The 20,757-nt window shown below is 39.8% G+C and overlaps 1 protein-coding gene across 3 annotated transcripts in view; it reads left to right on the top strand.

Annotated features, from left to right (window-relative positions):
• fhit (fragile histidine triad diadenosine triphosphatase) overlaps window positions 1–20,757 on the top strand; it is a 313,492-nt gene that overhangs the window by 260,093 nt on the left and 32,642 nt on the right. For all 3 annotated transcript variants that reach the window (XM_021569594.3, XM_021569595.3, XM_090205953.1), the window contains exon 7: window positions 11,687–11,755. In XM_021569594.3, coding sequence (XP_021425269.1) covers window positions 11,687–11,755 — 69 coding nt within the window. The remainder of the gene's footprint in view (window positions 1–11,686; window positions 11,756–20,757) is intronic.

The raw sequence follows: 20,757 nt of genomic DNA, 5'->3' as shown, positions 1-20,757 counted from the left end.
TTAAATTGGCCCTACCAACCAGTGCTCCCACACATTGGCTAACCGGGCTATCTGCATTGTGTCCCACCCACCACCCGCCAACCCCTCTTTTTACGCTTCTGCTACTTTCTGTTCATCATACATACATTGTCACTTTAACGATACTTACATGTACATACTACCTCAATAAGCCTGCCTAACAGGTGTCTGTAGCCTTGCTACTCTTTACTTACCTACCTACCTACACACACACACACACACACACACACACACACACACACACACACACACACACACACACACACACACACACACACACACACACACACACACACACACACACACACATATACCATTGGTTAGAGCCTGTAAGTAAGCATTTCACTGTAAGGTCTACTACACCTGTTGTATTTGGTGCACGTGACAAATAAACTTTGATTTGATTTGATATCCTAATCTGCAGGTCATGATGTTCTTCACATTACCGTCCCTTGCAATCACACACTACATCAAATAAAATAAAATTGTATTTGTCACATGCACAGGATACAGTTGTAAACAGCACTGTGAAATGGTTACTTGTGTTTGAAAAGTGGCAATATCGAAAATAGAAAGTGTCTAGATAAAAATATTTTATAAATATTTAATAATTCTTAGATAATGCTAAACAAACACTTAAAGCCTAGTGGTCGGACAAAACGAGTATCGTTATGGATATGGGCAATTTTCTGGATACGATTATGTTCAGAGTATTTTTTTTTTTTTTAAATATCTGTGATAAGAGGAAAGATTTTTTTTCAGGTGTCAGCAAGCATGTTTCTCATGTGTCAGTCAGAGTTTCTAAACCATACTGTACTGTGTTTGAGTCAGTCACGTGCATGGTCTAAATAACTCAACTGGCTAGTTTGCCTGTCCGTAAAGAAAAGGGTACGTTGATCCTTTTGCTCTGATTGGATAGAGTGAAACCATATTTCTCTGGCCACTCGCTTCATAATTTCATCCGATCACTTTTCCTCTTTCCTCGCATGTTTTCGTTCTGTTCATTTAGATTTCTGCTGCCTGCTACTATGATAAATCACAAGGCGAGGACGTTTGCTATCAATATGCATAATATTTAACAAGTGAGGCAAGGGTAGGGAAGAAATATGAAACTAATGCGCATTCTGACTGAGTGACTGCAAACTTGACTACCCGCTGCAATATTGAGGACACAGACAGACACACACACACCCCTCCGCGCTCTGCTTCTAATCTGCAGTTTTGTTCAGCGAGAACATGCAGGGAGGTATTTTGCCAACCCCTACTTAGGCTACTAAAACACTTGCGTTTTTCCGATCAAGAGTGTCATCCAATCGACTGTCAACTGTCAATTTACGGATACGATTACGAATACGAGTATGGCCATGGCGACACACCTTTACCAGACACACTTGTCTAAATTGATGGGTCATGTGAAAGAAATGCTAAAATCACCCACAGTCACATCTAGCTATTGTCTAGACATATACAGTACCAGTCAAAAGTTTGGACACACCTACTCATTCTAGGGTTTTATACATTGTAGAATAATAGTGAAGACATCAAAACAATTAAATAACACATATGGAATTATGTAGTAACCAAAAAAGTGTTAAACTAATCAAAATATATTTTATATGCATTTTTTTTGTTGTTGGTCAAATAAAACAATTCTAAGTTCAAATGCCTCTCCTGTGAAGTAGTGACATGCAAGGTAAATACCAGGCCATTTCTCTACCGTGAAATAAAGTGCCACTGAGATGTGAAAAAGTCACGAATCCTCAGACGTAATCATCATCGGAACCACAGCACATTCCCAACCTGCTCTGGCGGCTTCTGCACGCTAAAGATTTGAATGGGCATCCAAAGAATTTGCCTGAGAACAAAGGTACTTATTTGAAGAGGTCTTTGAATAAGTGCTACATCCTCTTCAAATGGCACCCGGTCCCCCAGATAATGCCTCCTCCATTGAAATGTTTAATCACCTAAGAAGCGCATTTAAAGTCGAAAGCCTTTTCATTCTTCTCGCAGAGGAGGAAAGACAGCATCAAACATATAAATGTATGCTGTTATTTACTTTAAGAGGCCAGCAGTGGTTTTGATTTATCTGTTTAGTATTCTGTATGGGCTGTCTAGGCATGTGTGGAACAAGCAGGTCATTGAGGTTTGTTATTTCTCTTTATATTCTTATCACATCATATATAGGCTCAATGAGGCATTACGGCTCGTAGGATTTCTTATCTAAATAGGGAGTTTTGTGGTGGATAATGTTAATTTCATGTGAACCTGAGAAATGTCAGACAGGCGCTTAGTGGCCCCTCTCAGGTGGGGTGCCTTTAGGAGGGTGGAAGGGGGGGTCCCTCTGTCATAGCGTATTTGGTGTGCCTTTTAATAGTAAAGGTTAGCTTTCATAACCGCTCGGACCACTCTTCAACAGTAGGTAAGCCCACGCCTTCCTCCATGTCTGATTGAATGGAGGGACTCATATTGACTGAGTATCTGGGGTGGCAGGTAGCCTAGTGGTTAGAGCGTTGGACTCGTAACCGGAAGGTTGCAAGATTGAATCCCTGAGCTGACAAGGTAAAAATCTGTTGTTCTGCCCCTAACCCACTGTTCCTAGGCCGTTATTGAAAATAAGAATTTGTTCTTAATTGGCTTGCCTAGTTAAATAACAACAACAACAAAAATTATACACCATCCATGTTATTTCCCTGACATATCAATTAACCTTAAAACTTGTCCAAACCACTCTGTTTTGTTGTAATCCAACTCGGACAGAAACCGCATCTTCTCTATGACTCAGAAGGCCAACAGCCAATAAGAGAGCCTCCTTTATCACTACTTCTAAAATACTGTTTTCTTTTGTAATTTCCGCTCACAATCAACGCTTACTTTAAATTCAAGTAATTACCTTTAGAAAGCTAAATAGAGAACTAGAATTCCCTGTTGCAGGATAATTACTGTATTTCAGGTTTAAAAATGCTTCTGAAGCTTGTAATTTATACTTTGAAATCTCAGACTTGATTTTCCCTTATGAAAAATGTTGCAACCCCTAAAAATATGTCCATGAATTATAACCAACATAATAATTCACAATTCCTGTTGCTGCAGGATTAATTTCCTTTTGTAGCAAACTGGCTCAAATTATGATTCTACATCTGTAATAAATGGTTCTGGAGGCTGTTGTTTTCCATTGTTTCTTGTTGTTGTTGGCGCCGTTAATGTTGTTTTTACCCCTGCCTTGTCTTCTTCATGCTCATTAGCTTCACGCTGCACGCTAGAAACATCTGTCCTCCCCAGCCCAACCCTAAACCAGTCTATCTGCTAATGGGACTGCTGAACACACAGCATCACCTCACCAACAACTTTCCACATAACCTACTCTACCTTCTGCTTAAAGGATGGCCTTTCTTACTTGCCCTGTTCTCTTTCTCTGATTTGAATAACAATGACATGAGATGTCTGTTCTTGGGCACAAGGGGCCTGAGTTTTGCTGTTTTGGGTGTTTTTTTTAACAGGACACGTCAGGGTTTCAAATGTGCTCCTGGGCCAACTGTCTTTTAGCCTGACCAGTTTCTAAATCAACTTTAAAATACTCTGCATGAATAATAAATGAATGCAAAGTCCTGCAGTCAGGCCATTTTGCAGCCAGATTTGATCTGATCTAGAGAATGCCCCCAAAACCCGACTAGTGTGTGGAGAGAAGATGGCGGTCATACTACCCCCCAGAGAAACAAACTTTGCCATCCGTTTTTCACAAAAACCATTTTTCATCCAGTGATTGTTTGAGATTAAATTGTTTTTGTCTGTCAATACAAACAAGGTCAAATAGCAATGTATTTTTTGCTATCTTCAATTAGATTCAAACCTAAGGGAAGGTTGGCTTTTGGATTATCATGAAATCGCCTGCATCAAATATTCTCTCATTTGCAGTGAGTGCCATCACTGGGAAACGCAACAGATAACCTCTCAGCCATGAACCAAAGGCAGTAATAAAGAGAAGTTGTTCTATCACTGTTCCTTAACCCACTGAAATAATCTACATATTTTATCCAGTAATTTTGAACATGCAGTAAATCTGAATTAGAGGCCTGCCTGGTCCCTTTATGAGAAAAATATTATCTGGTGCACCAAGCACACTGGCTACAGAGCTGCCCCACCTCCATTTATCAACTGGATTATTGCAATCGTGTGCTCTCGCACTGGCAATAAAAAATGACTCTTTGATTGAATAAGAGAGAGGCAGTCTATGGAGGCAAATGCACTTTTATAAACTCTGTGCCTGGAGTCTCACAAAGACAGCAGACAAATCTTTGTATTAGAATGATGGAATTTAGTTTATTTTCGTCTTGTGGAAAATGTAGGGGTGATTATAGTTATTCATCACGTGGACGGCTCTGTTTGGAACATGTTTGTTGCTGTGTGTGTTCACAGAGAAGGGCTATGATATATACATTGCTGTATGAAAACAAAAGAGAATGTGCTTAAACAGAAATATTAACAGTAAAACCAGTGAAGCCGGATTGTGTGCTGGTTTGATGGCACAGTCATTGTTTATTAAAGAGCCAGATGAACCAGAGAGGTTGATTCCCATTATTTGATTGACAGTTGCAGAGGTCCTGTTTTTGCTAAATGGATATATTCCTATCAGTCATTTGCAGTGTGTACTGGCAGCACTCTCAAGGTTTGTGATGATGTGTATTGGGGAGGGGGCATGCTGATGAGATAACCTAAGGGCTTGACCGAAGACCTAGCCAACTTCAAAACAGATCACTGCCTCATGGTTCTGGGTTAATTAGGGCTTCAGGTGACCCTAGAATGGCACAGTAGGCCATTTGTTACTGCCACTGATGGCTGACTGCAACTGCTTAACAATGCAGTAGGTGTTTAATACATTTCAACACACCCACAATGAATGTTAGTACGGTTCCTCACAAAGTAGGATCTCACTCTAAAGCAGGGATGTGCAAGTTTGATAGGAGTGCGGGCCACTAAATAAATCTGAACTGATCATGAGGGGTCTCAGTGGCTAGCGGGTCTGTGTACCCACATCCATAACAACACATGCAGTCAGAGCTGGCCCTAACCTTTTGGGGGCCCTAAGCGATTAAAAAAAAAATATTTTGCCATGAGGTGTAGACAGGTCTCTAAAGTGGCATATATACAACAAAATATTTTGCTATGACCTGCAGTTTTAATTTGGGAGCACTTGTGCAAAGAATATTAATAAATGCAAATAATTTGTTTCATGTGTGTATTAATTGTTGTAATGATAAGGCTTCGCTATAATGTAAATGTAAAACGTCTATCCCGCTGTTACCCGAACACAGATTCATTAGCATCTTGCTTGCACCATTTATGCAGCGAAAACGTATTGTTTCTATCCCAAACAGTTCAAAAGATCTGACCCATATTACCAGTGCAATGTTTCCTTCTTCCTGTCGTGGATGGGGGGGGCTGCATTTTACAATCATAAACCATGTCGTGGGCCGTTCTAAAACTATTCATGGGTAGTTAATCATTTGTTTTACACCTTGTTCAGTCATGTTTGTTACCTCATTAGCTAGCTAGCTGACAACCTGATAACTTTACCAGCATATCTGAACATTTGGGGGCAGAGAAGAAAGGAAAAAGGGATAGCTTCTTAAATGAGATCTATGATTTGCCACATCTTCAATTTAAGCGTACTAGAGAGCGTGGAGGCCTGGAGGGAAACTAAAGTCATTCCGCTACCCCAAAAAAGTAAAGAGCCCTTTACTGGCTCAAATAGCCGACCAATCAGCGTGTTCTCAACCCTTAGTAAACTTCCTGAAAAAATGGTGTTTGACCAGATACAATGCTATTTTACAGTAAACAAATTGACAAAAGAATTTCAGCATGCTTATAGGAAAGGACACTCAACAAGCACAGCACTTACACAAATGACTGATGATTGGCTGAGAGAAATTGATGATACAATTATTGTGGGGGGCTGTCTTGTTAGACTTCAGTGCAGCTTTTGACATTATTGATCAAAGTCTGCTGCTGGAAAAACGTATGTGTTATGGCTTTACACACCCTGCTATAATGTGGATAAAGAGTTACTTGAATAACAGAACACAGAGGGTGTTCTTTAATGGAAGCCTATCAAATATAATCCAGTTAGAATCAGGAATTCCCCAGGGCAGCTGTTTAGGCCCCTTGCTTTTTCAATTTTTACTAACGACATGCCACTGACTTTGAGTAAAGCCAGAGTTTCTATGTATGTGGATGACTTAACACTATACACGTCAGCTACTACAGCGACTGAAATGACTGCAACACTCAACAAAGAGCTGCAATTAGTTTCAGAGTGGGTGGCAAGGAATAAGTTAGTCCTAAATATTTCTAAAACTTAAAGTATTGTATTTGGAACAAAACACTCACTAAACCCTAAACAAACTAAATATTGTAATAAAAAATGTGGAAATTGAGCAAGTTGAAATTACTAAACTGCTTGGAGTAACACTAGATTGTAAACGGTCATAATCAAGACAAATTGATGCAGTAGTAGCTAAGATGGGATAGAAGTCGGTCTATAATAAAGTGATGCTCTGCCTTCTTAACAACACTATCAACAAGGCAGGTCCTACAGGCCCAAGTTTTGTCACACCTTGACTACTGTTCAATCGTGTGGTCACGTGCCACAAAAAAGGACTTTGGAAAATTGCAATTGGCTCAGAACAGGGCAGCATGGCTGGCTCTTGGATGTACACAGAGAGCTAATATTAATTAATGTCAATCTCTCCTCTCTCTTGAACAGTAGTCAAGTGGAAGAGAGATTGACTTCATCACTACTTTTATTTATGAGAGGTATTGACATGTTGACTGCACCGAGCTGTCTGTCTAAACTACTGGCACACAGCTCGGACACCCATGCATACCCCACAAGACATGCCACAAGAGGTCTCTTAACAGTCCACAAGTACAGAACAGACTATGGGAGTGCCACAGGACTACATAGAGCCATGACTACATGGAACTCTATTCCACATAAAGTAACTGACGCAAGCAGTAAAATTAGATTTAAAAAACAGATAAGAAAACACCTTATGGAACAGCGGGGACTGTGAAGCAACACAAACATTGGCACACACACACACTATACATACACATGGATTTAGTACTGTAGATACAGTGCCTTGCGAAAGTATTCGGCCCCCTTGAACTTTGCGACCTCGATAATTTTGCACGCCCAATTTTTCAGTTTTTGATTTGTTAAAAAAGTTTGAAATATCCAATAAATGTCGTTCCACTTCATGATTGTGTCTCACTTGTTGATTCTTCACAAAAAAATACAGTTTTATATCTTTATGTTTGAAGCCTGAAATGTGGCAAAAGGTCGCAAAGTTCAAGGGGGCCGAATACTTTCGCAAGGCACTGTATGTGTTAGTTGTGGAGTAGGGGCCTGAGGGCACACAGTGTGTTGTGAAATCTGTGAATGTATTGTAATGTTTTAAAATTGTATAAACTGCCTTAATTTTGCTTGACCTCAGGAAGAGTAGCTGCTATGCGCGATGAGACAAGGATATCCCTACCGGCCAAACCTTCCCTAACCCGGACGACGCTAGGCCAATTGTGCGTCGCCCCACGGGCCTCCCGGCCGCTGCCGGCTGCAACAGAGCCTGGGCGTGAGCCCAGAGTCTCTGGTGGCACAGCTAGCACTGCAATGCAGTGTCCTAGACCACTGCACCACCCGGGAGGCCCTCGAAGAGAACATTTTGCAGTTTTAAAGCAAGTTTGCTGCAATTCTGCACATTTTGCCAAGAGGCAGAGAGGAAAATGTGCAGTTTTACAGCAAATGTATTACACTTCTACTTCTATTGGCATAGGGTGGAGAGAAATGTTTTTAATATGATATCTGAGTGAGAGTGACAAACAAAATCAATGGTGGGGTCCCGGTCAGTAATTCGACCATGATTAAAAATAGCTGATATTTACAGTGTAACATACTTTCAGACAGCAATTTTCCATGGTTCAGTAAAGACTATGTTGTAGTAAAATACAGAGGTTATGCTGTGTCTTGGGGCTGGTGACTAACCCTCATGCTAACAGTCACAACACATCACATTCAGGGTGAACCATAGTCAAACACACCACCTTTTGCGCAGGGCTCCTAGCAGATGCATGACAATGGACTTTGCAAACATAATGGGTTAGCAATGTTAGCATTAGACTCATTAATCTTTATGGTGGCACGTTTTAGTTTGTTTGAGCCCTTTATACGGTGTTGAAGTTCAAGGGGACCCATCAAACAAAGCAAGATGAATCTTCCTGTAAATTGCTGGCTGTTGTTCTTTTTAGCAAGAGGTGGTTTGGCGGTGGAAGCAAAGAATGGTGGGACAGATCTTCCTCTCTTCCTCTAATTAGTAGCTCCTGCTCGGAGCAACGGAGGCTCCTGCACCCTCTGCCTTAATGGGAACACAGCTGTTTGTGACAAAATACATTTGTCTCCCTGTCTGACTAGATTTCACCTAAACAAAAAAAATGCTCTATAGCTATTCACACTTTTATCTCTGCAGTCAGAAACTAATTAAAATACATATGTTTTATTATGTTTGGAGAAACTTTACATACCTCTTAGAACGTAGCACAGACAAACAAACATACAGCTCTGTATGAAGGATGTTCTAAATGAGTAGGTCTGTGCTGTGTGTGAGTTCTTTGAAACAGGGTATGGTGACCAAGTATGGATAGAAAATAAAGCATAAGGAAGTATCCACAGACTGATGAGGGGACGTTGGAGGGGATGACATTGAACTTTGACCCCCAGTATCTGTATGCGTCTAATCAGGGAGGCAATGAGACCAAACAGATATACTGTAAGTGGGACTCTGACTGCTGCCAAGGACACGTACCAGTCTTGATGGAAAACAACTAAGATCAAATTGTTTTCTATTTGCTTTATTAAGATAGATATAGTCCTATATCAGTTGGGTTGTAAGGAAATAGTGGTACCACTTAGTGTGTGCTTTGCTTTGTTCCCGCATTAATACACTTTCAAATGGTGATATTGTAGAGTCCCCAACTCCCCCATTTCAGAGCACTAACAGCCATTTAGTGACACTGCTGCTGTAAATCTAATCCAGGAAGTCAGACTTCCACTACCTTGCATGTTCTAATTCCTTTACCAGTGTGAATCCCAGTCAAGGCCAGGCATGACAGCTGCCATATCCTATGAGGGGAGACTTATTGAGCCCACGCAGAGTGGCCCCTTGCTGTGCATGTGGGCATCAAACTGTCTGAAACTCACCCCACACATTCTGCAGTGTCAGTCAGGGTTTATGATCTCCCATCCCACCCTTCACATTGCTGGCATGCCGGCTTTTACACACTCCCTGTCTGCCGGCCTCTGCCTCCCGCACTCAGCACCGTTTAAAATGTATTGAACACCGCTACCGCCGACTTCCTTCAAACTTTACCTCAAGGTAGGCAGATTTAATAATGCAGACATTATGCAAATTTACTCATTAAATAGAAAATGTGTGGCAACAAAGCAGAGGCCTCAACATGTTATCTTGTTTGTAGCATTTATAAACACTCATTGACACAGACTGTGCTGTTTAGCATAGCTGAGTAATGATAAATGAATAAAAGCTGGCAATTTGGATATTATGCTCTAGATGAGACTAAAGTGCTGAAGAAAATGCTTTTTGAGGTTAGGACCTGTAGATAAAAGTGAGCCTCAGAGTTCAAATGGCCCTTCTTGATATTTTATACACATCTTTGCTGAGTAGCCGAAGTTCATGATAAAGAACTCTTAAAGGTGCACTATGCAGAAATTGCTCCGACATTTCCTGGTTGCTAAAATTAGAACAGTTCGGCTAATTTCAGTTTTTGTGACAAAACAAGCAAGTATAGTGCAGAGAATCATTGTTCTATCTAAACCACTGTGAAATATATTTTCCATAACTAAAAATATTGTATTTTCAGCTGTTTGAAGCTGGTGTACAAAACCGAAAGTAAAAGACACAACAAATAAAACTTAAGAGCGGGAAGCATAGAAAAGTGCACATAGAACAGAACTACAGCTTCTTAGACTTGCTTTCAATGACAATGACAGATCTGTAACTCCCAAAAAGTTACATATTGCAGCTTTAAACAAGGATATCAGTTTTGTTTGTCAGTTAATTTCCCCTGTCAGTTTAGTTTTTCGATGTGCTGTCAACTCTGAGAATTCGGAGATAAGTGAGATGTTCCGATCCAGAAAAGAATAAGACACTTCTCCTCATGTCATTGATTTTATTTATCATGTACAAAGTTGACAGTCTGTGCTTACATGATCCTAACAAACACAGGATGTGCTGTCATTTATGTTCTGTATGCTAATGAACATCTATTCAAGTCAGCTAATCAAATTGTTTTGAAGATACTTCTGAGAATGCTCTTATTAAGTAAGAGCTGTGTACTCTAAAGAACTGTCACAAGTATTCAGAAGGCCCAGGAGGCTGCTTTGTGTGGGAATCATTTCTTACATCTGAATAGCCTTGACAGTACACTTGCTCTATTCACGTTGATGCTTATACAAACACGATGATGTGCTGTTCTCCCACAATGCCAGTGGCAGAATCACAATGACTGTTGACAATTTGTAAAATCCGGTATGACAATTTGCAAAATGTGTTTAAAACCATCTCTGAAATAATGTCGAAGGTAAGCCTATTCCCTGTGAATGTGGCTTACTGTCATGTTAATTGTAACTGTGTCCTTCATTCTTCATATTGATTTATTCTGTTTTACTTAGAGAAATAATAATTATATATACCAGGGATTGAAAAAGGAACTAATCAACTGAGACAATATAAAAATGACATGTACATGACATGTACAAAGTGACTTCGCCACTTCATTATACAGGCTTACTCCGATAATTCCTCATGCGGTTGTTGTGTTAGGAACACTGCTGCTGAACTATTCATTTAACTAACATCTATTTTAGTGGATTTCTATTGCATTATTTGAAGTATGCAACATTTCAGCAAACTAGAGCCAAGTGGATTGCTGATTAAAATTCAAGCATATGTAAGTGCTGGGGACATTAGCATCATGAGGACATTGTTTCTTCAGTTTGAGCGTGTTGTATTTCATTTCAGAGGAGTCTCTCGTTCTCTACTTGTCCTTCATTGTGTTATCACTAGCTAATGACTTTTTTTTACTCTGTAAAACTTTGTTGCAGATTTGCATAGTGTAAGATAAATGTTTGCATTGTCTAATTATCTTTTCTGTTTTAATGTGTGTGTTTTTTCTTCTTCTGCGTAAATACGTAGCAGTTGTTCTGGGACTTTACCACACTAATAAGCACCCAAGGAAAGCTGCAAGTTGGAAACTAACTGTGCAGATGGCCAAGTTTGTGACAGCACGAGGCAAGGGGGAACAGAAAAGGATGTCTGACAAAGTCAATTTAAGTTTTAAAAGCATAAAATTAAGGAGTCCCGATGGTATACAGGTGCTACACTTGGCGGAATGTATTGTAACCCTCCTGTGATTTACAGCATTGCTTCACCACAAGGTTGTGAATTAATGAAAGATGTCTCTGGATAGGTCTGTTGTCAGTTCAGTTTGTTACAAGAGTACCTGGCACAGCATAGTATGTATGTCTCTCTGAATGAGTGAATAACATAATATCTAGAAATAAAACATGTTAATTTGTTTTGTCATTGTGTGTTTTCAGCATGTTCACGTGCATGTCCTCCCCAGAATGGCAGGTGACTTTGAGAGAAACGACAACGTCTATGATGAGGTAAAGTAGAGCGTTTTTAAAGTTATTTTGTCTCTCCCACTACATTGATTTGAGTTCTTATGACTAAACATTGATATTCAATATGAAACACTGTCTGTTTAAATTCTTCCAGGGTAGGAGTTGTTTTCATCATAGTTATCTTATGTTTATCAGTAATGCACTAGCTCACCTGTAGCTCAAAAGAATAGCTTTAATTAAACATGTTACAGCTGGGGTTGAACAAACGTCAATACACCCTGAGACCTTTTCGAAAATAAAATCACCAAACCAATGAACCACGATACTTCAATACACAAATAATGAACATGCCTTTCATAGTGATTTAAATTTCCCTGTGACATTTAAAATTTGCAACAAGAGCGACCACACCAAATGAATATCAATGACTAAGTTTGATATGAATATTCTAATTACTACATCTAATAAAAACAGGCTTGACTATAGTTCCCTAACGAGCCAGAGGCGGAAATAGAACGCATCCACATGCGTGGCCCACCAGCCAAATACAAATATGTTTGTTTTTAATTTGCATGTGATCATAAGGGTTATTGTGAAAGCAGCTACTGTATGCCATTCATATTGTTGATGTCACACGCTGCAAATTAGACCTTTTTTCCTCTGAGGTGTTTTGCTTCACAATGAATAATCACCCAGTGTTGGCTCCCCCATACCTTACCACTGTTAAGTGTTTTATAACTCAAACTGTGCACATTTACTCCCTCATAAAGACTATTTAAGAGGCAATAGAATAGTTTAACCACTTTCCTCCTTCACAGTGTGAATCTAGTGAGAAATGTCGCACAGGGTTTCCAATCATCTATTTGGGTGATATTGTGTTTAGTGAATAGACATCTAAACTTCAGACCCACGTCATCTAGTCACAGCCTCTGATTTGCTGTATTTCTGATTAGGACATTACATAATGATTGGTTGATGTCTCTGATGTCAGTGACTAGGCCAATTACCCCAGATAGTCATTCAGTGGCCATGCTCACTACAAGGCTGACTTTGGGGCAGGCACCGAGGCTCCACTGTCTGGGGTGTTTATTGTCGCAGAGAAAGGGATGGGACTCTGGAGGGCGATTTTATTTGTCACTTTATTTAGATGAAGTGACACGGCCCGGTAGATTCACGCAACGTGGTCGTAAAGAGCCTGTCCCCCGCATGACAGCCATTCTGAAAGATACAGTCAGCAGCCTCTCTCTCTCTCTTGCACTCGCTCTCTCTCTTGCACTCTCTCTCTCTCAGATATAACACATGCCATTTCCAATTTTCTTAGCAGTGTCACCTTGCCAAAAAAGCTGTCATGGCATATTACACTTGTTTTGTCTCTTCTCTTTCACAAATTTTCTTTGTTATGTGCTTTGAATGTACGAGCTTGTCAGTAGTCATAATGGAGACAACAGCAAATGCTCAGGTTTTGTCTTCCTCTCTCACCGAACTAGATGCTGTAGCTATTCAAAGTTTCATACAGATACACTACTATAAAGAGTGTACTGTACAAAATATACTTTGTCAAGTTTATCTGAAATCTTTACAATTTATATATGTGACCAACCGGCTCAATTCTGTTTTATGTAGCATCATTTGAAAATTTTTACACAGGAGAAAAGAAGAGAATGGTATATCATACACTACAGTTGAGGAAAAATGGGAAAGTAATTATGCTTTGAAAGTTTAGAAACTTGTAACCCCACTATTGAGAAAATGGTCCTTCAATGTTTTGGTACACCTACAGGAGAGCTCTTCTTTGTCTACACCTATTCAGCATCGTTTACACCCTCTTAAGTGTACTTTAACACCAACACCACCCATCCGTTTAAAATTAATTTAGTATACGTCAATCTAACAAACCAGGCAACTAAAAGCACCTTTCTAAATAATGTTTTGGTTAGTTTCTAGCTTGTTAGCTAACTAGCTAACATTAAGTTAGCTGGCTAGCCAGTTCAAAGTATGATCATATCATATAGCTGACAACGTCGTAACTTTAGCTAAAATAGCTTACAGTAGTGAGTATGACGTAATAAAAGCAGGGAATTCCACTGGAGAATTTTGGAAATTGGACACTGTCTCATTGGCCTAACGTTATATTCTAATTTGACTTTGGTGCGGGTCATGTTGTTCTTAGCATTACCGTCTCTGGTAAACACACACTATATCAAATAATATCAACGTTTATTTGTCACATGCATAGGATACAGAAGGTGTAAATCCAAACTCATAATTTTACTACCCTACATAAATCTACAGGTAGCTAAAGCTATGCAACTAGGTTCAATGCTAGCTAACTAGCTAACATCAGACTATAACTAGCAATGCAAATGGCTCTGAGATAGGAATATAAGAATAATACTACACAGATCATACACATAATGCTAGCTAGCTAACAGTACGCTTTAAATTGCAATGAAAGCTGACCAAATTAGAAACGTATAATATCTGAAAATGTAGCTAGCTAGACTTTCTTACCCATATACATGGACGAGCGCCTCTCCCTGTCTGTCACGGATGCCATAGTTGCCATTAGTTTGAAGATGGAATCCAGAGACAGGTGTTTTATACAACAGTCTTTTGTGTGTTCTCTTTTTGACTCCCTATGCATATTTGCAATCAAATGCCTGAATTTTCTCCAACTCCTTAGCTATCATATTTTGCTTCCACCGGGCATTCCACTGATTTCAAAACTTGGAGAGCATTAGCAACACTTTTGCAGTTCTTCATGATATCTTTCAAAAGAGATGCGTTAGAAAGATTATCTACACATACTGAGAAGCTCATGTTATAGACAGAAGCGTGCTACATACCAGACCAATCCGAACTCATCTCTTGGCATGTCCTACCAATCATGGCTAGTGGGAAGGTTTCTACCTCTTTCCATGGCTCAACCAACTAGGCTCGTAATTTAACAATTTTATTCGTATTTACAGATGGCATGCACGTTTGTTAATAAGGCACATGAAAGTTCACAATTTCCAGATGGCATTTTGGACAAAAAACTAATTTTGATAAAACAAATAATCATTATGTTCAAATGCCTCTCCTGTGAAGTAGTGGCACGCGACATACTCCTAGTTTCCTGAAACAAGTTACATATGCTTTCACGGCAGTATGGTTTGTTAGCAGAGATGAAAGACAGAGAGACATAAACAAAGATACAGTATATTGTTGTAATATTGCCTGCAGTAGCAGCATGCGCCCTTGTTACCACTTTTACTTCCTCTAGATAGTCAAGTTGGATCGTCTTCTCGGCGCTTGCTCCATAACTTGCTCCAAAAGGTCAGAGTGGATATCAGATGAACATGATTGGAAAGGTGAAGGATTTCACTGTGTGGAGAATGATGTTGTAATAATCATTACAGTGGGCGAATAGCAATATCCCAGCCATTTATCTACTTGACCTTGGTAATGCTCATCAATGGTCAAGTTATACACGTACAATGAATCATGTCAAACACCCAATTAGCTACTAACTGAAAATAGATCACATCTATGAATGTGATGGCCTACAGCCTCTGGGGGCTTTGAGAGTGGGGTAGATGGAGAGAGAGAGGAAGAGAGAGAAAAGGTTGAAAGGCGTAGAGAGTTGGATGCCTGCCCCACAACATGGCAAGCATTGTGTATTTGCACCTCAGCAGCCTTCTGCCCAGACACCACTCATTACACCTTTTAAAGGTCAGCACTTTCAAAAATATGTGCTATGACCTTTTAATCAGCCAAGGGGGAAAAAAACATTGAATCACATTTGGCATTCGTTTAACACACATTTTATCTAATATAATAATATATGCCATTTAGCAGACGTTTTAATCCAAAGTGACTTAGTCATGCGTGTATACATTTTACATATGGGTAGTCTTGGGAACTGAACGCACTATCCTGGCGTTGCAAACGCTATTCTCTACCAGCTGAACTACAGAGGCTAATCTTTGCCATGATCATTCTATGCACATGAAGAAATGCAATTTACACCCATTGAATATGCACTTTAAAGCTACTGTACTTCAGCAGGTACATGGTGACCATGACCCGAAATGTAGATGGTGAACCTTTTAGCCTGGTACAACTATAACCCATTAATGGGTTCCATTTCCACGTTTTACATGTTTTCCTACATTTCTGACCTGGGAAGCCATGTTGTTGACGAACACGAGCTTTTGAATGATGCCTCAAATGTTTGTGTCCTCGTACCCTAATCCATCTCATCCAACTGATTAAGTGCTGATTGAGTATGTGTTTGTGCTCAGAACATGTAAATGACAATTGTAATCAAAAGTGTGGTCTTTCTTTAATGAAGTCTGCACTCACTCACTCTCAGTGCCTGGAAGACCATCTCAACACAGGAGCTTGAGAGCTGTACTGTAGCATCTAGTCGTGAGCTGGCGTTAATAACCATAGCGCTTCGTGTAGTTAGAATCCCAAAACTCCTCTTCAGTCCTATTAAGAACACCGGCACTGTAGACACGAGTCACTCTTATTGGATGAGAGAGAGAAAGTGCACTCTTTATGGCTATTTAATCAGAGGAAAAAGCAGTGAGACGGCACCAGGCTATGCCTCTCTTCTGCTCTTGCTCTGAGCCACCTCAGAGATCAGTGGAAACTCAATTACGCCGCTGCCATGCTTGTTAGTGGGGAACAATGTCAGCTCGTGATTATAAGTTGTAATGATGTTATTTTCTCCAATTAGGCCTTGTGTGTGTTTTTTTTTCAAATGCCTCTCCAGGTTCTCTAGGGAGAATGGAAGTGACAGACAGATGGAGGAAATGCTGTGAACCTAGTGTTTTGAAGGCAGTTTGTAGCTTTTAAACGGGTCTGAATGGATCCGGTTTGATCGGCAGCTACTGTAAATGTTTTCCATTTTGGTTCTGCTTATTTGTGCTGGCCACTGAAACAGTTGCAGGAACAGGAGTTTGATACAGGCTTATTGATTGGAAGAGGGGTTAGCAACATGAATATTCACCCCATCTCAGAACTGAATACAATAAATGAGAAGATGACTGCGTCGGGGTCAAGGCTAGAATATGCCCCCTGAATAATGAGGGTGGAAATACATTATTCTTAATGATTTGCTGTATACAATTTATCTAATGCATTTTATTTTTCAACTAGATCTACAGTATGTTCTAAAATCACTGCTTGTTATGTCTGGTTCTGTCATATTTCATATGTATTTCTACTGTACAGATCAGCTAGGGAGAACATTGCAAGGTAAAGCAGGAAAGTTATTTTACTGTCTCTAGCTGCTTGCTGTTGGAAACAGCAGCTCTTAAATTACCCCACCTTGTTTCTGCTCTGCTTATGTGCCTAGTCACTCCAAAGACAACGAGTCATTCAGGGGCCCTGGAGACTGAATTTCACTTATTCAGCTTCCCGATTATTATCTTTCATTCCAGTATCTATCCACCCAATCGATAAATCCCCTCCCCGCTCCGTTCTATTTCTACTAGCCAGACACCTCCTCGGCGCCGTGCTGACGTAACCTGCCTAAGATATGTAGTGGGTCTCTCTCAACCCTGATATTGTGTGATAGCATTGCTCATTAGATCTTTATCTATGGTGCTCCCCTTTGCTGTGTGTGAGGATATCCAGACAGAGAGATCATATTCAGGGGAGGCGCTGCGTTGTTATTTGACTGTCATCATATTCATCATATTTTGTGGCAGTGTTATTAGGGAACATAGGGCTATGTAATGACAAATATCAATGGATCCTCATGTTCTTGCCTGCTGTGACAGGCTACTATCCATCTCTCTGGCACTCACCTAGTTAACATTTTTATCAAATGGACAAGATTTGTCATTTTCCCTTCCCGGGGGGAGTTGGAGCTTTCACCGATAGTTTAGATAAAGGAGAAAGATCCAGAACACGGCCCACACTTTCCTGTGCAAATGATGAGCAATTGTTCTAAAGTGCAGCCCCCATCTGTCTGGCACTGTTGGACATGCAGTACTGTAGCCTACTTTGTTAGATAAAGGGAGGAGTGAGGGGGTGTCAAATAATAATGTTTACCATGGGAACCCATTAGGGTTCTTGTTATGTTGTTCAACTCATCCTCAGGGTCTACCTGAGACTGTGCAGGAGGACAGGTATCTCTAGACATATTATTCAGCAGAACACACACACGCACACACACCCGCACACAAACACACAGATGCACACACACACACACACACAATCTTAGAAGTAACTGCATAACTTAGAAAATAAATTGATTAGTGGCTACTCAAACACCTCCAACGGTCAGTAGAACTCAAATCATAAAAGTTGTACTAACTCAAATGTCAATAATATTTCTTATCACTTAATGTTTTTTGAATACTGTCAACAAATATTAGGTTATTGATAAATATAACTTTATATGTGTGTTCTGCTAATCTTAAATTTAGTTTTTTCAAGTTATGATTTTTTTTATATTTTAAAGTCAATCTACCATTTAAAAACAAATAAAGTAGTCGTCAGAAACATTGATATTTTAGTAAAAAAACACTTTTGTTATTCGTTATGTGCTGATATAGAATCATTAAGTTTTTGCAAGTTATTGAAACATAGTAGTGCAATGTGGCTTGATTTTTAGAGGACTGTTTAATTAATTAAGAAATAATTAAAATACTTTTACACAATGTTGTATGCATGTTTGAAGAAAGATAAGTATATTTAAAACATAATATTAAGCAGTTTTTTGTGCTCTGAGGTGTAATTGCTCTTGATAAACTGATATCGAAACTGTTAAGCAAATTGATGTTCAGTAATGTGAAGCCATTCCCACCATCAACAAGGTCATGTGCACCACTCTTAATGACAGAGGCTGATACAGCATCATGTAATGCTAACTGCCCTACCTCCGGTTAAAATCAAATCAAATTGTATTTGTCACATGCTCTGTAGTATTTTTAGAGGCTTCTTAGATTGATGACTCATGCCACCCAAAGTACGGTTTAGTATTTAATTGTAACTTAGAATAACATTCTTTAATGGACCTGGCTTAAGCTACCTGAAGCTTTCTTAAATCACGGTTATATAGGCAGACATAGGAAATGGCTACGGATAGCGGAAAGCAAACCCCCGTCCTGAGTCAATCCTGCCATCTATTGGTAAACATAAATATACCAGGTTACTACATGCGCCAAATACAACAGGTGACCTTACCTTGAAATACTTACTTACAAGCTAACTTGATAACTAACTAAATAAAATAAAGTTTTAAAAAATCAATAAAAAAAGAACACAATAAAAGAACAATACCAAGGCTCTATACAGGAGGTACCGGTACCGAGTCAATGTGTGGGGGTACAGGATAGTCTAGGTCATTTGTACATGTAGGTAGGGGTAAAGTGACTAGGCATAGATAATAAACCGTGAGTAACAGCAGTGTAAAATCAAAGGGGGGTGTCGATGTAAATTGTCCGGGTGGCCACTTGATTAATTGTTCAGCAGTCTTATGGCTTCTATTTGGGACAAATCATTCACTAACTCCTAAACCTCAACTAAATCTTGTAATCAATAATGTGGAAATTGAGCAAGTTGAGCAACTGTCATGATCAAAACATATTGATACAACAGTAGCTAAGATGGGGAGAAGTATATCAATATTAAATCGCTGATCTGCCTTCTTAACAACACTATCAACAAGGCAGGTCCTACAGGCCCTGGTTTTATCGCACCTGGACTACTGTTCAGTCATGTGGTCACGTGCCATGAAAAAGGACTTAGGAAAATTGCAATTTTCTCAGAACAGGGCTGCACGGCTGGCCCTTGGATGTACACAGAGAGATAATATTAATAATATGCATGTCAATCTCTCCTGGCTGAAAGTGGAGGAGAGATTGACTTCATCACTACTTGTTTTTATGAGAGGTATTGACATGTTGAATGCACCGAGCTGTCTGTTTGAACTGTTGTCGCACAGCTCGGACACCCATGCATACCCCACAAGACATGCCACAAGAGGTCTCTTCACAGTCCCCAAGTCCAGAACAGACTATGGGAGTGGCACAGTACTACATAGATCCATGACTACATGGAACTCTATTCCACATCAAGTAACTGATGCAAGCAGTAAAATTAGATTTTTTTAAAACCTGAAAATAAAACCACCTTATGGAACAGCGGGGACTGTGAAGCAACTCAAACATAGGCACAGACACATGCATACACACACACACGATAACATGCGCACTATACACACACGTACACATAGATTTTGTACTGTAGATAGGTGGTAGTGGTGGAGTAGGGGCCTGAGGGCACACAGTGTGTTGTGAAATCTGTGAATGTATTGTGTTTTTTAAATTGTACACACACACACACACACACACACACACACACACACACACACACACACACACACACACACACACACACACACACACACCTTAGGTATCTCACAGCAGAGTTTATGAGTATGGATTGCGAGTATGGATTGCAGTAAGGCCCTTACAAATACAATTACGCAGAGGGTGATAGCTAGAGATACTTTTTACTACAGAACTAACTCTTGAAAATAATATGCTTCGACAATTAGTAATTTTGCCTTTGCATAATAACTAGTGAGATGATATAGTGTCTGGATGAATCTACCTTGAGAAGTTTTTTAACAGATTTTAGTGTCCGTACTATCACTGTCATCTTTTTATCAACGACACCCACAAACAATCAATACTTCAAGTCAGCTCCTCGCTTTGTCTATGTATACATTTGTTTCCTATACTATTTTAAAAATGCATTGTACTTTAAACTAGTTCTGAGTGTGGCGCTGTCTCTGGTCAGGCTTGCAACGATAATAGGAAAGACCACTGTATGAGTTATGTATTGATTCCTCTGTGAGAAAAGAAAAACACATCTATGTATTCCTGACTGCAGCGTTCAATCCACTTTCTTGTCTCTTCTACTTTTCCAAGTCTGTGTTAAAGCATCTCTGTTCCTTGCTGCTCCCATCTGTCCCTACTGAGGAAGATAAGGCGAGCGATTTAGTATCACAGCTAGCCTCCCATGGGGTACTTGGCATT

The sequence above is a fragment of the Oncorhynchus mykiss genome, chromosome 17, assembly GCF_057628025.1.
Source record: "Oncorhynchus mykiss isolate SJ-2025 chromosome 17, ASM5762802v1, whole genome shotgun sequence".
In the NCBI taxonomy this organism is placed as follows: Eukaryota; Metazoa; Chordata; class Actinopteri; order Salmoniformes; family Salmonidae; genus Oncorhynchus; species Oncorhynchus mykiss.
The sequence above is the reverse complement of the archived record's forward strand: the minus strand, read 5'-3'. Positions and strand labels throughout refer to the sequence as shown.